Here is a 14,612-nt window from a genome sequence, read left to right on the forward strand (position 1 = left end):
AGACGTTTCAAAACAACCCAACAGCCAAACAAAAAAGAATGAAAGGAAAAAAGAATATAATCCTGTGTTCCATACATGCAGTCCACATTCCTCACTCCCGTAGTGCCAATATCAAACCAAATACCAGAAAGGTTTTCAAATGTTAGACAAGAACTAAAATGTGTATGTATATAAAAGAGGAGTAATTTAAGTAAGGAAAGAGGACTCTCTCACTAGTTCAAGTCTTGGTTTCCCTATTCACCCCCAAAACATACCCCGTTTTACCTAAGTAAGGTTTTACAGGCATGTCATCCAGCAGCAGATGCAAGAGTCTCTGTGTGTGGGAACGCTGGCGGTTCAGGGATGTCACACGCAGTTCTATAGATGCAGTTTTCATCAGCCAAGACATCTGGTTTAGCGCTGAAATCTCATGTTCTAGGTAAGGGAGGTACAGAAGGAATCACATAGCTGAGTAAAAATAATGCTCCATATTACAAGAAAATTGTTTTTTGTTTGGGTGGGGTCTTTTGGATGATGCATGTGAGAGAAGTGATTTTCAGCTTAACTGAACCTGTCTAAATTGTTTCCTTACTTCTTGCTCATGAAAGCTAAGGACTGACAGAACTGTCCAACGCCAGGAATAGTTACAGTGTGCGGTCGTCACACATGATGCACAAAGAATTCTGAGAATTATTCTCAGTCTTAACTTGCAGCACCATCTACATTGCATAGTACTCTGCCTTTTCTGAGCAAAGAAGGTCAATTCTGATCAATTATGGTGCCTTTATGATCTGAATGAATATCAACTAGGCACTCAGCTGAGATAGAATGTACTCAGCCTAAGTCTACACTTGCAGCAGCATGTAGAGCAGACATTAGACACCCAGTTAGCATGGGTGTAAACAGCAGTGTAGATGGTGAGGCATGGCTTAGATGAGTAGAGGAGTAGAGCAGAGCACCCTACGTGCCTGAATCCCATAGATATATACCTTACATGGGCTCTCTACAACCCCAAGCAGTGCCTCCCACATCTGTAGTGTCCCACTGCCTCTGGATTGCCAGAGCCTTTCCCTGCCACAACGTGAAAGGCTCTGGCAGCAGGGATAGGCTCTGTCAAGGGGAAAACAGTAGAGAAAGGCTCCAGGAGAGGGAAGGCAGAGGGGAAAGGCTCCAGCAGGGAGAAGCTGTTAGAGCCTTTTCCCACAGCCTCCCCGTTGCTGGAACCTTTCATTGCGGCATGTAGCTACACATGTCATGCCTCTACTCTACACATTGCCATTAGTCAAACTTAACCAGGCTTGAATTGTCGCCTCCTGAAATCGTCATGTTCATCTAATTTAGAACTGTAAAATCTTTGAGATAGAAACTGTTTTTTAATCTCTGTAAAGGATTATCCAAAGTCATGGCACTATATACACATTTACTAATAAATAGGAAATTAATACATTGCATCACCTAGACCAGCCTTTGTTACATCCAATTAATTTTAAACTTATTCTCATTACTACAGCTGAGAAATATCTTTAGATTAAAATGCACCTATTAATTATTCAAAAATTAATGCAAGCATTAGAAATAATCTCAGCCAATTATTCATAACAAGGAAGCCCTTCATAACATTTATACTTGGCTTGGTGCAACCAACAATTCTTCACTTCCCTGGCTCTACCTAGATCCGAAAGCCGTCCTCACTTTTCAAAATGTAAAATTCCATAGTAGAATCTAAACAAATTTGTAATGGAAGTGAAACTTACAAATACTCAAGACTTTTGTGGGATTCACAAAGTAATTAGGGATGAATTGCAAACCACAAAAATAAAATATTTTGAGAAAAAAATGTATCTTGAAATGTCTCTCTCTCTTCCATGTCCCTTCTCACCCATGCCTACTCAGTCTGCAAATTTGATATGATGGTATACAACAGCTTTTACAGTTACAGTTTGGATTTCAGATTAGTAAATCCAAGGAGATTACTTTGCTAAATCAACAAATTAGCAGACAGGCTGGATTAAATCCATTCAATCAAGAACTCACCTAGAACCTTGATGCCTCCCAGTATCAAAGGGATAAACAATTTTAAATTAACATGAATTTTTCTTTTAAATAATTTTTTTTTTTTTTTTTTTTTACCTTTGATAGAAAATGGCAAATGCTGCAACTGAGAGAATAAGAAATCCTGGCTGGTCCTCAAATATCTCATAGTTGGACCTGATGTATCTGAGCATGCACACAACTGATAGATCACCTGATAATCGGAACAAAAATAAGATTTTAATTTCTGTTCCAAATTTAAAGAGACACCAAGTCAAAAGAAAAATAAGATACACACAAAAATATATGAAATAACTAATACTGTGTCTGTATTTTAAAACAAACATCCCATTGGTCTACTCCAAGGCTGAGTAAATCACTTATATCAAACAACAGATTGTCACACCATTGAAGGACTAGATGAATAGGCAGATGATTAGCTTCTATTCATACATGCTGTGGCACCATCCTGTTCTCTTAGCTGGGAAAGCATGGAGGCTTCTCAATCCTTGGATCCACCAAAGTTTGGAAATATACTCCATGTCACTTTGCTTCTGTGGCATGTCTTCCTTCCTGACTTTAGAACCAATTTGAAAGAATTCCATTTGAAGACATTTTTATTTCGAAAGGCTTTTAGCATGACATGTTGATTTATTTATACTTTTATGATCTGATTTGATTTTATATGCAAGGCGCCTAGCTCATCAATGATGCATACATGCCCAATTACATTATGTCCATTTAGAATACAATTATTTGTCACTGATGCAAAGTTAAGGGGAGACACTCCACACTAGATTTTCAGAGTTCTTTACAAGTAAGGATTACTCATAATTTTTATTCTCTAGGCAAACAATTGATGGTGCAAAAATAGAACAACACACTCCTTGTTTAATTAACCAGCCACACATTAGTAGAAGAAACACAAAGCAAAGGCTGCTTTATAAAAAGAGAATCCATTTACTAACTTTAGTGTGATTTCAGATTCTTTATATTGTAAATGCACAGTAATCGATTTTTACATACTGAAGGGAAGAGGAGTAAACGTTTTAGTATGTAAAAAAATTTTAGCATAAACATTTGGAACAAAAAAATTGTATCAAATCACAACCACCTCTGTGCTCATTACTAACCAAGAAGTAGTAAACGCTGTTTCAGATTCTGCCAACAGGAAATATTCTGTATACAATACCTGATAACACAGTTCTGCAAGATGGGGAGATTCTTGCACTGCTGTAGGGCCCGTCCTCATTTCAGTACCTTTCTCTAGTATGTTCAAAATAGCATGAAGGCAAGTTCGTGGGCAACCCAAGACACCTTAAAACAGAAGATGAATTATTTTTGTTTAGCACTGGTTGACTTTCATAAATATCATTAACATGCATAGTTACATATACACCATTATAGAAACTAGATCCTTCACACAGATCGTGCACTGCACACACAGCTGTGTTCCACACATCAGCTTCACAAAATCTGGCAGAGATTTCAGTATGGTAATACAAACAGAAGTGGGAATTGCACCTTATTAAAATTCATAAGAAATTGTTCGACACACTTTTTTTTTTTTGCATTAGTAGAGAGAACAAATAGTCACATATCTGTCAAGCAGTTTATTTAGAACCCTTTTTCTTCAATTCTATTAAAAAACAACAGTGAATTCAATAAGTTTTTTTTCATATTCTTGATAAACCGCATAACAATTCTGGATTCCTGCTCTCTACCAAGCTTTGAAATTATTGGTCAATACTCCATTGAAAGAAGAGATTAATACTCTTGTCTTCCATTGATTATATCATGAAATTTACATGGTTAAACTTGCACACTAACTAAGAAAAAATGATTCAACATGAAAATGGAGCCCTTTCTTTTCATTCTTTTTTTAATCATTATCTCCTTCAAATGATGAACAGAGCAAGCTCCATGCCTGTAGTGTTTCAGAATCTGGTTGATGAGTAGGGTGGGCAGGAATCATCAATAATTACATTTGTTAATCTATGGCATGATAATCACCCAACTTGTAAAAGATGAATAGTATCTAAATAATGATAAACGTTCTATAGTGAGATAAGAAATTTAATTCTTGCAAGGATTTCACATGACAATGTAAGACATGAGAGCAATGCATCATAAGAATCCCAATGTGAAATGTTTTGTTTAACTGCCGCACAGGAGTGCTGGCAGCCTTTTTGGCACCCTAGGCGGCGGAAGATTCCGCCCCCAAAATGGCGCCCCCGACAGAGGCGGCGGAAGGTCCCACCCCTGAAATACTGTCTATGACCGCAGCGGCCAGGTGTTTGGTCGCTGCCCCCCAAATGTCAGCACCCTAGGTGACTGCCTAGGTCACCTAATGGGTTGCGCTGGCCCTGCCGCCACACACAGATATGCAGGTCTACCACTTCCTACCAGAAGAACTGAAATAAAACAAACTTAAAGATCCTAAATATATTCAAGTATTCTCTTGAAAATCATTCTTTAAATATCTCCATCATCAGAAGAACACACACAAAAAATTGTTTTCCATCCCAGAGTCAGATTCAACACAATTTACTTAAACAATTAAACCAAAAATATAATGTTCACCTGGACTGAAATCTCCCTAAATGTTTTCAAAGCTAAACGAGTTTTAGAAAGTCAAACATATAAGTACTTGTAGAGTGTCATAATAAATTGAAGATCTACTTAATGTTATAATGATGTAAAAGTACTTTGCACCTAGGTCAGAATGGAGACATTCAAGATTACTATATTAAGTGCCTCTAGCTTTCCTGGTAAGGCTACCTGTGGAAAAGATTAAGTAATTTACATAACTGGCCACTGTTAAACTATTATATAGTGGACGCTTGTTCTCGGCAATACCTTGAAAGAGCCATCACCACATACGAGCAACACTTTCCCTACTATGTCAATGCTCCCCATAACAGCAAAAGCCACTTAGGAGCAACATAGCAAAAGGGCACCGATATGTGACACTAAACTGGGAGGAGTAGTAAATACACTGGAAGGCAGGGATAGGACACAGAGGGACCTAGACAAATTAAGAGGATTGAGCCAAAAGAAACCTGATGAGGTTCAAGAAGGACAAGTGCAGAGTCCTGCACTTAGAACAGAAGAATCCCATGCACTGCTACAGACTAGGGACCGAATGGCTAGGCAGAAGTTCTCCAGAAAAGGACTTAGGGGTTACAGTGAATGAGAAGCTGGATATGAGTCAACAGTGTGCCCCTGCTGCCAAGAAGGCTAATGGTATTTATAAGTAGGGGCATTACCAACAGATCAAGGGACATGACCGTTCCTCTCTATTCGAGGAGGCCTCTTAGTGAGGCCTCATCTGGAGTACTTTGTCCAGTTCTGGGCCCCACACTACAAGGAGGATGTGGAAAAATTGGAAAGAGTCCAGCAGAGGGTAACAAAAATGATTAGGGGGCTGGAGCACATGACTTATGAGGAGAGGCTGAGGGAACTGGGACTGTTTAGTCTGCAGAAGAGAAGAATGAGGGGGGATTCGATAGCTGCTTTCAACTACCTGAAAGGGGGTTCCAAAGAGGATGGATCTAGACTGTTCTCAGTGGTAGCAGAGGACAGAACAAGGAGTAATGGTCTCAAGTTGCAGTGGGGGAAGTTTAGGCTGGGTATTAGGAAAAACTTTTTCACTAGGAGAGTGGTGAAGCACTGGAATGGTTTACCTAGGGAGGTGGTGGAATCTCCTTCCTTAGAGGTTTTTATGATCAGGCTTGACAAAGCCCTGGCTGGGATGATTTAGTTGGGGACTGGTCCTGCTTGAGCAGGGGGTTGGACTAGATGACCTTCTGAGATCCCTTCCAACCCTGATGCTCTATGATTCTATGTTGCTACTAATGAGAGTCTACTGTATTTTGAAACTGCCAAACCATTGTCAGCAAGTAAAAGTGACCTGTAAGTGGGGAAAAAAAGGACTCATTTCCTTTTGTATGTCTTTTGGGTGCATAAAGGCAGCCTGAATTTTTTTGTTGGTTTTTTTTTTATCATTATTATTTCACTCACACACACACACACACACACACACACACACACACACACACACACACACACACACACACTAAAATTCAGGTTCCATCCATCCCACTCTTCGTGGAAGGTTATGGACAACTGGAAGTTTGCTGGGATTATATCCAACATCAAGCAATTGCAAGCTGATTGGGACGGGTATTCAGTTTTGTTCAGAGCATTTAAAACAGGTATTTATATTTGTTTCTTCTTGAAGGCTTTGTCCCATCTTTATGGGGATGGCTCTTCGAGTCTTTCTTCATTCCAGTCTGTCTTAAAGCAGTTCCTTGGAAACTCTGCAGCTGATCAAATAGTTTTGTATGATATCTATCTATCTAGTTTTGGGTCTTCCAACATTTCTCTTAAACTTACAAGTGGAGGGTAACACACTATTTCCTATATATTCTTCTGATTTTTTTTTCCACTTAATCACCTAAACCTGAATTCTCTCAGCTTTTCTTATAATTAGTACCACCACTTCCCTAATGCTTTTGTTCTGAACATAGTCCTTCCTTCTAACTCTAATCATCTATCTTAACATTTTCATTCTCACTGTACTCAAGATCAGCTCCTATTTCTTCCTCTGTGCCCAGCATTCAGTGCCATATAAAAGCACAGGCTTAATTACCATTGTGTAGATCTTACTTTTCAATTTGATAGGCATTCTCCTATTGCAGATAATGAAAACAACTAAAAACCTATTTGGAGTTAACACCTATTTATCTAAAACATTCTATAAAAGAGGTGGAAGAAAAAGTCTTTTAGAAATATATCTCACAACTAGAGCTGTCAAGTGATTAAAAAACAAATCGCCATTAATCGTGTGATTAAAAAAAATTAATCGCGATTAAATTGCACTGTTAAGAATATCATTGATTTAAATATTTTTGGATGTTTTCTACATTTTCAAATATATTATTTCAATTACAACATAGAATACAAAGTGTACAGTGCTCACTTTGTATTTATTTTTATTACAAGTATTTGCACTGTAAAAAAAACCAAGAAGAGTATTTTTCAATTCACCTGATACAAGTACAGTAGTGCAATCTCTTTATCATGAAAGTTGAACTTGCTAATGTAGGATTATATACAAAAAACTGCATTCAAAAATAAAACAATGTAAAATTTTAGAGCCTTCAAGTCCACTCAGTCCTACTTCAGCCAACTACTCAGACAAACAAGTTTGGTTACAATATGTAGGAGATAATGCTGCCAGCTTCTTGTTTACAATGTCACTTGAAAGTGAGAACAGGTGTTTGCATGGCATTTTTGTAGCTGGCGTTGCAAGATATTTATGTGCCAAATGCGTTAAAAATTCATATGTCCCTTCATGCTATAACCACCATTCCAGAGGACATGTGACCACCCTGATGATGGGTTCTGCTCGATAATGATCCAAAGCAGAGTGGACCAATGCATGTTCATTTTCATCATCTGAGTCAGATGCCACGAGAAGAAGTTGATTTTCTTTTTTTGGTGGCTCAGGTTCTGTAGTTTCCATATCTAATGAGTGTTGTTCTTTTAAGTCTTCCGACAGCATGCTCCACACCTCGTCCCTCTCAGATCTTGGACGGCACTTCAGATTCTTAAACCTCAGGTCGAGTGCTGTAGCTATCCTTAGAAATCTCACATAGGTACCTTCTTTGTGTTTTGTCAAATCTGCTGTGAAAGTGTTCTTAAAACGAACATGTGCTGGGTCATCATCCAAGACTGCTATGGGATTAACTATATGGCAGAATGCAGGTAAAACAGAACAGAAAACATACAATTATCCCCTCAAGGAGTTCAGTCACAAATGTAATTAATGCATTATTTTTTTAACAGGCATCATCAGCATGGAAGCATGTCCTCTGGAATGGTGGCCGACGAATGAAGGGGCATATGAATGTTCTGCATATCTGACATGTAAATAGCTTGCAACACTGGCTACAAAAGTGCTATGCGAATGCCTGTTCTCACTTCCAGGTGACATTATACACAAGAAGCGGGAAGCATTATCTCCTGCAAATTTTAACCAGACTTGTTTGTCTGAGTGATTGGCTGAAGTAGGATTGAGTGGACTTGTAGGCTCTAAAGTTTTAAATTGTTTTATTTCTGAATGCGGTTTTGGGTTTTTTTGTACATAATTCTACATTAGTAAGTTCAACTTTCATGATAAATAGATTGCACTACTGTACTTGTATTAGGTGAACAGAAAAATACTATTTTGTTTTTTACAGTGCAAATATTTGTAATAAAAAATAAATATTGTGAGCACTGTACATTTTGTATTCTGTGTTGTAACTGAAATCAATGTATTTGAAAATGTAGAAAACATTCAAAAATATTTAATAAATTTCAATTGGTATTCTATTGTTTAACAGTGTGATTAATCACTATTGATTTTTTTTTTAGTTAAACGTATGAGTTAACTGTGATTGACAGCCCTACTCACAACCCTTTCAACTAAGAGCTGAGAAAGCTAACAAATTCAGACAAACTCCCACCCAGTTTTCCAGCAAAGTCAAACACCAGAGACTTGCCATTCCTGACACTTCTAAAAGGTTTCTAAGAAACAAATATAAAAGAAAATCCACCCATGCACAAACACACTTTACAGGCCTTCTTTATACACTTTACAAGGCAAAAATTTACTCTCTTCTTCCGAAGATCACCTTGAGGAAAGAAAGGCCAACTTCTACATGCTATAACTGGTTCAAACCAGATTAGTATCTGTATATCTCCAAGTTCTCCTTACTGTGTAAAAGAACGTGTCCTGTGGTAGCTTACACTTTGTATTTGAGTATCAATATACTTTTAAAATCCAACTCTTTAAGGTTGAAGCCATCTCCCTTGATGTCATGAACAAGGAATCAGGATTTTTTCCATTGAGCTTTCCAATACATTGTCTCAACACTGATACAAAAGCTAGATAAACATTAGATCCCCTTTTCATACATATACCTGGGTCTTGCAGATTTGTGGTGCTGACAGGTTTCTTCAGTTCAAACCCCAAAAAGTACAAGGCCAGGTTAGGTGGACTGCACTCCAGAGAGGTGATGAGAAGGTTCAGGATATGGATTTTTGTTTCATGGTGGATCTGAGACTGCTTCTTTTCAGATTCCAGATCTTATTAGAAAGTGAAAAAAGGCCAGATGAAAACTGAAATGAAGATAATGTAAGTACTGCACGGCCTTCCCTAGCCACAACATACCAACGAAATAAAAGAAAGCTACGGGTAAAACTCAGATCACTCTAGAAATTTCCAGGAATTAATTCCAAATAACTATTGAATATAATCCTACACAATTTGTCCAGAGCAATTTATAATTTTTCTCTCAAGAACTGGTTTGATTTTGAATAGGTTGTTCTTACGATATCTTTCTAATTTAAAATAAACGAAGAATACTCTTCATGTAACTATGGGGCCCTCTGTGCAATTGTAGTGCCAAACCCATAACAGTTCCAGAGTTTACTTGCTCAGTAATTTGAAAGCTATACTTGCATGTATTTCCTTAGCTCACTTTCAGAAATTTGAATCTACACAAAAGATAATCACGTAAATAAAATGTGACCAGTCACATACCATCTTCTGGATTAATTAATTCCTCTGCATCTTCATTGTCCAAACACTCCACAAACCCAGCCATCAGCTTTTGGCTTATACTCTGGATTCGGAAATGGAAGGTTGGGAATGAAAAACAGAGAGAAGTTTGGTGAAGATAAAACACTGATTTAAGTACAAGATGATTTTAAAAAAATGAAATTTTATAGTTTCACACACAGGTGTAAATTTCACTGACAAAAATGTGATCAAACTAGGGAGCATTAATTATTGGGGTCTTAACTGTTCTAAGCATAGGTCAACTGGTAAACCACATGATAAATAATATTTTAAACTCTCATGTCTTAAAAATATGCTACATTCACCTCCCCTCGGGAGGACAGTCTAACCAAAGAAAAGGGTTAGTACGTCATACAAAACTGTTCTCTTCTTATCATGGTAACTGTTTCATTAAAAATGTAATGTCATGAATAAGCAGCCAATCTTTACGGTGCTATGGAAAAATAATCTGTTCTTTTTAGAGACAAGGCACTATGTAGCCTTACCACATAATCATCTAGGTTTGTTATTAGTAAGTAGTAAAAATACTATTTTCCCATCACTACTTTCTTCCCCCAAATTCAAACAGAATAGCGGTTACCTGATCATGTGTGAAATCTCCTACTAGCTTTATCTGAATGTTGGAGTTACAAGAAATGCAACAGAGGATCTTGGCACTTTCAAAAGCCAGTTCAGGATTGCTGTTGCCATGATAAAGATACCTTTAAAAAATTTCAAGAATAATGTAATTAAATTGTTGGTCACTCAAGAGTTCCCAGCGAATACTACCTAGAAGAAAAAAATACATTTGTAAACAAACAATTTAAAATAAAATCTGAATAACCCAGTATATATGTAGTAAGATGAGGCCCTGAGACATAAACCCTTGGTATCAGAGGCCCGTCCTGAGGCCTGAACTGAAGTAATGGTGGATGGTCTAGACGGTATTTGGTCCTGCCATGACAGCAGGGGACTGGACTCGATGACCTCTTGAGGTCCCTTCCAGTCCTAGAGTCTATGAATCTATGGTCAAGACATTGCTAACATAAAGCAAAGTTAGGCTGTGAGCCAGAGGCAGGCCCTGCTCACAGAAGTTGGCAAGAGAGTGTATTCACATGTATGTACTAATAAGATGAAAGTATGCCAGGGTATACCCACACAGATAACAAGGCAGACCCAGCCTAAAGACAGTATAAAAGGACAATATGATGGATAGACAATATGAAAGAACACTACAATGGATAGATGATGAATAGACAATATGAAAGGACAATACAATAGATAGATGATGAATAGACAATATGAAAGGACAATACGATGAATACAGTATGATGGATAGACTTATTTGTTCAAACTAATCAGCACCATGAGAAAGGTAACATCCTAATGCATAGAGGGGCTGTACCTCAGTGCATTCAATGATGTGAAACCTGTTTGTACTGGTGTATAAGAATGCATCCCTGAGTGGATGTCTTTGTCTGGCCTAGGGGGCAGTGGCAAATCCCACCACTGATGGAGCCGGTCCATTGTCAGGGGGCACATATTTGTAGTATGTCCTGCAGAGTCTGCGCAAAACTATTACTGTGCTTCTTTTGACAATAAACCTGCTGGGTGCCTTTGTACCTTATTAGAGGCTGTGGTCATTGGGCAGTTCACTCGAGATCTGCTATTCCAGCTATCTGCGCAGAGCTGGGACAGCACACAGGGAGAATACACATACACGCAGCCGACTTATCATTGAATAGAGCAGAGCACCACACCGGTGGCGTCTGACGACAATATATAGCAAACTTTTTAAATTATAGATTGAAATTTTTGTCTACAGAGGTACTTAGCAGCTAAACCCTCTCACCACCAGTAATAAAGACTGACCAGGAGAGAGATCACTGCCAGAAATTTTTCTGCTGTTTCCTCTACCCTATATCCACCTTAAATGGGTCAATATAAATGAAAGAAGGCATTGGGACACACCCTCAGGAAATAAGTGGACAAGAGCAATAGCCTGAAAGACTTCCATCTGAAAACTGTACACTTACTATTGTTATATGTAACATCTGAGATCATAACAACTAAAGGATTAGAGAAAAAACTACACCTCTACCTCGATATAACACTGTCCTTGGGAGCCAAAAATCTTACCGCGTTATAGGTGAAACCGTGTTATACTGAACTTGCTTTGATCCACCGGAGTGCGCAGTCCCGCCTCCCCGGACCACTGCTTTACCGTGTTATATCCAAATTCGTGTTATATCAGGTGGTGTTATATTGAGGTAGCGGTGTATTTACACACTTTGTTTTTACAGGGCTGTGTGTGTAATGATTTCACTGTTTCTCCTATGTAGTCAGTTTTCCAGTTGTTTGTATTGGCCTGCCTATAGTAACACGTCATTGCAAACCACAAACATTGGCAGAGGGACTTAAGTGTTGTACTTGAAACTGCATTGCTCTCTGTTTGAAAATCAAGTTGACAGTGTCCCTTTAATGGGAATAATTAACAGTCAGTTCTGCAAAAGGCTAGGGTGGTAGATTGGGTCAAAGGAACTTTTACTGGGCCAATCTATAGCTATTATGAAAAAGTCCAGGTTGGAGAAATGAAGGTTATACACAAGTGAGCAATGAATTTAAAAGTCCTGAATTTCACAGAAAGTATGTGAAACTTTGAAATGTCTGTTCTGAGGAATCCTTCTAAGGAGCAAATACAAACATAGGCCCCACTCTTGCAATCGGATGTATGCAAGTGGGCTCTTCAGGCTGTACAGAATTCACTGTTCAGCGAGGATCTGAGCAAGCAGAAGGGTCTGCTGTGTGGATTTAACTCTCTTCACTTTCCAATACAGCCAAAGTGCCTGCCTCTCAAAGTAATTTGTGCCTACCTGGCAATGTTTACCACGTTGTCTGCCTTTTTAGTGCGGGGGTTGATTCCTTGCAGCAGCTGTTCTAGAGGTGTGACAATTAGGGAAAGGTGACTCTCACGTAAGAGATCCATAAAGAGGTACTCCTTCTGTAGGGTCAGATTAAGAAGTGCAAGGCAATATTGCACTGCTTTCTCCAAATGCATCTTCCCTACAGAACATAAGCAAAAAAGCAAACATATACAGCAGTTACACAGCAAGCCACAATTCCTGGAGCCTCTACAAAAAGGTAACTGAACAGCTCATCAAAATACTCTGTCAGAAAAGTACCTTGAGATCTGAACTTCTTTCAATTAACTTCCCTCAAAACATAACTTTATATATTTGAGAAACAAAAGATATATAAAAATATCAGTGTCACATCGCTTTTGGTAAACTCTTCACCATTATCTTAAAAATAAACTAATGGCACATACCAGGAAAGGGGGCATATGTATCAAGCTGTTTAACCCCTTCTTCCAGCAGACTAAGGGACAGTTCCAACATTGGTGACTCATTCAACAAATGATACATCAAACTGAATCCAGGTGGTTTATGTGCTATTATTTCTTCCCCTAAAAAAGAAAAAAAAAATGGGGGAAATTATTTACTAGTAATTCTGTTTGTCAGAGGAATCCTCTTACTCCATTCCATACCAGAAAACATCTCAACAACAGCTGCTGTAGCAAGCAACACCTCAATGCAATGCGAGATATCACAGGAAAATTCCTTGGAGCATGCTCCAGCCAAAAGCCATTTAAGCAGATGGCAGCTCATAAACGCTAGGAAAAAATAGTGGAATAGCAGGAAGCGGTGTGGGCCGAGAGACGTGCTGGCCGCCCTTCCTGAAGCCCCCATTGGTCTGGAGCGGCAAACCACAGCAAGTGGGAGCTGTGATCAGCCGAACCTGCAGACGCAGCAGGTAAACAAACCAGCCCGGCCCACCAGGAGCTTTCCCTGAACAAGAGACAGCCCTAGTTTGAGAACCACTGAACTAGAGCATAGAAGAAAACTTCAGTCATCATCAGAAAACAAAATCAAGAGGCAAAAGAAAAGAAACTTTTTGAATAAGAAAAAGTCTATTTCAGGGGTTCTCAAACTGGGGGTTGGGACCCCTCAGGGGGTCATGAGGTTATTACATGGGGGGGGGTCATGAGCTGTGAACCTCCACCTCAAACCCCGCTTTGCCTCCAGCATTTACAATGGCGTTAAATATATAAACAAGTGTTTTTAATTTATAAGGGGATGGGGGTCGCACTCAGAGGTTTGCTATGTGAAAGGGGTCACCAGTACAGAAGTTTGAGAACCACGGGTCTATATTATGATTCGCAGTTTACTTATCCTCCCAAACAAGGCAAAGGAAGATGATGTAGGACACAAAATACTGGAGCTGAAAGGATCCTTTTTACTGTGTGATCTAGAGGCCTTCCAGACTGTGCCAAACTTACTAGAAAGACATTTCTCCCTGGCTCTACACTTAAGCACGGTTTCTAAAGGCTCTTTGAGCCTGTTGCAAATTACAAGCATCACTTAGTGAGAAACTTCACATTAAAAATGTGCAGTACAAGACACCAACAAACAAAACTAAGATGAATAAACTCAACCGTAGCCTCAAACTCACTATAATGCTGCAACTGCCTTCTTAGTGGGCCTCAGAAGAGTAGTATCCCTCATTAAACCAGAGTTCAGCAAGTATTCATCTTAACTTTCTAGAATGAATCATTTCTAAACTTTAGATAAGCTTCACTATTCAGTAACATCAAATCGAAAATTGATTAGAGAACACATCAAGTAAGCATCCTTAATTGGCTGTGTGATTACAATGGAGATTTAGATATAAGCCATAGGAACAGAAATTCAGGCCCAAGAATAAGATGTTTACAATCTCTAAATAAAAATAAATTGTTAAACGTTGCTTTTTAATGAGATAATTACAGTTACTAGAAAATCTAATGCAAAGTCACAATAAATATAATGCATTCTTCTCATGAAGTAGCAGTATCTATGTCCTAAGGCAGAAAGCTTCCCCTCAAACCAGCTGTCAACTGGATATTGGTAAACCATAGAAGACAGTAGGCAAATGACTGATGTCTGCCCAT

General features: G+C 38.6%; 1 protein-coding gene across 1 annotated transcript in view; it reads right to left on the bottom strand.

Annotated features, from left to right (window-relative positions):
* Positions 1–14,612, bottom strand: part of NUP205 (nucleoporin 205) — a 77,994-nt gene that overhangs the window by 23,729 nt on the left and 39,653 nt on the right. Inside the window, exons 17-24 of the mRNA XM_050933881.1 lie at positions 12,951–13,088; positions 12,496–12,685; positions 10,224–10,344; positions 9,605–9,686; positions 8,983–9,147; positions 3,203–3,327; positions 2,110–2,224; positions 265–414 (exon numbers count right to left, since the gene is read on the bottom strand). Of these exons, the coding sequence (XP_050789838.1) occupies positions 265–414; positions 2,110–2,224; positions 3,203–3,327; positions 8,983–9,147; positions 9,605–9,686; positions 10,224–10,344; positions 12,496–12,685; positions 12,951–13,088 (1,086 nt within the window). The remainder of the gene's footprint in view (positions 1–264; positions 415–2,109; positions 2,225–3,202; positions 3,328–8,982; positions 9,148–9,604; positions 9,687–10,223; positions 10,345–12,495; positions 12,686–12,950; positions 13,089–14,612) is intronic.

The sequence above is a fragment of the Gopherus flavomarginatus genome, chromosome 1, assembly GCF_025201925.1.
Source record: "Gopherus flavomarginatus isolate rGopFla2 chromosome 1, rGopFla2.mat.asm, whole genome shotgun sequence".
NCBI lineage: Eukaryota > Metazoa > Chordata > Testudines > Testudinidae > Gopherus > Gopherus flavomarginatus.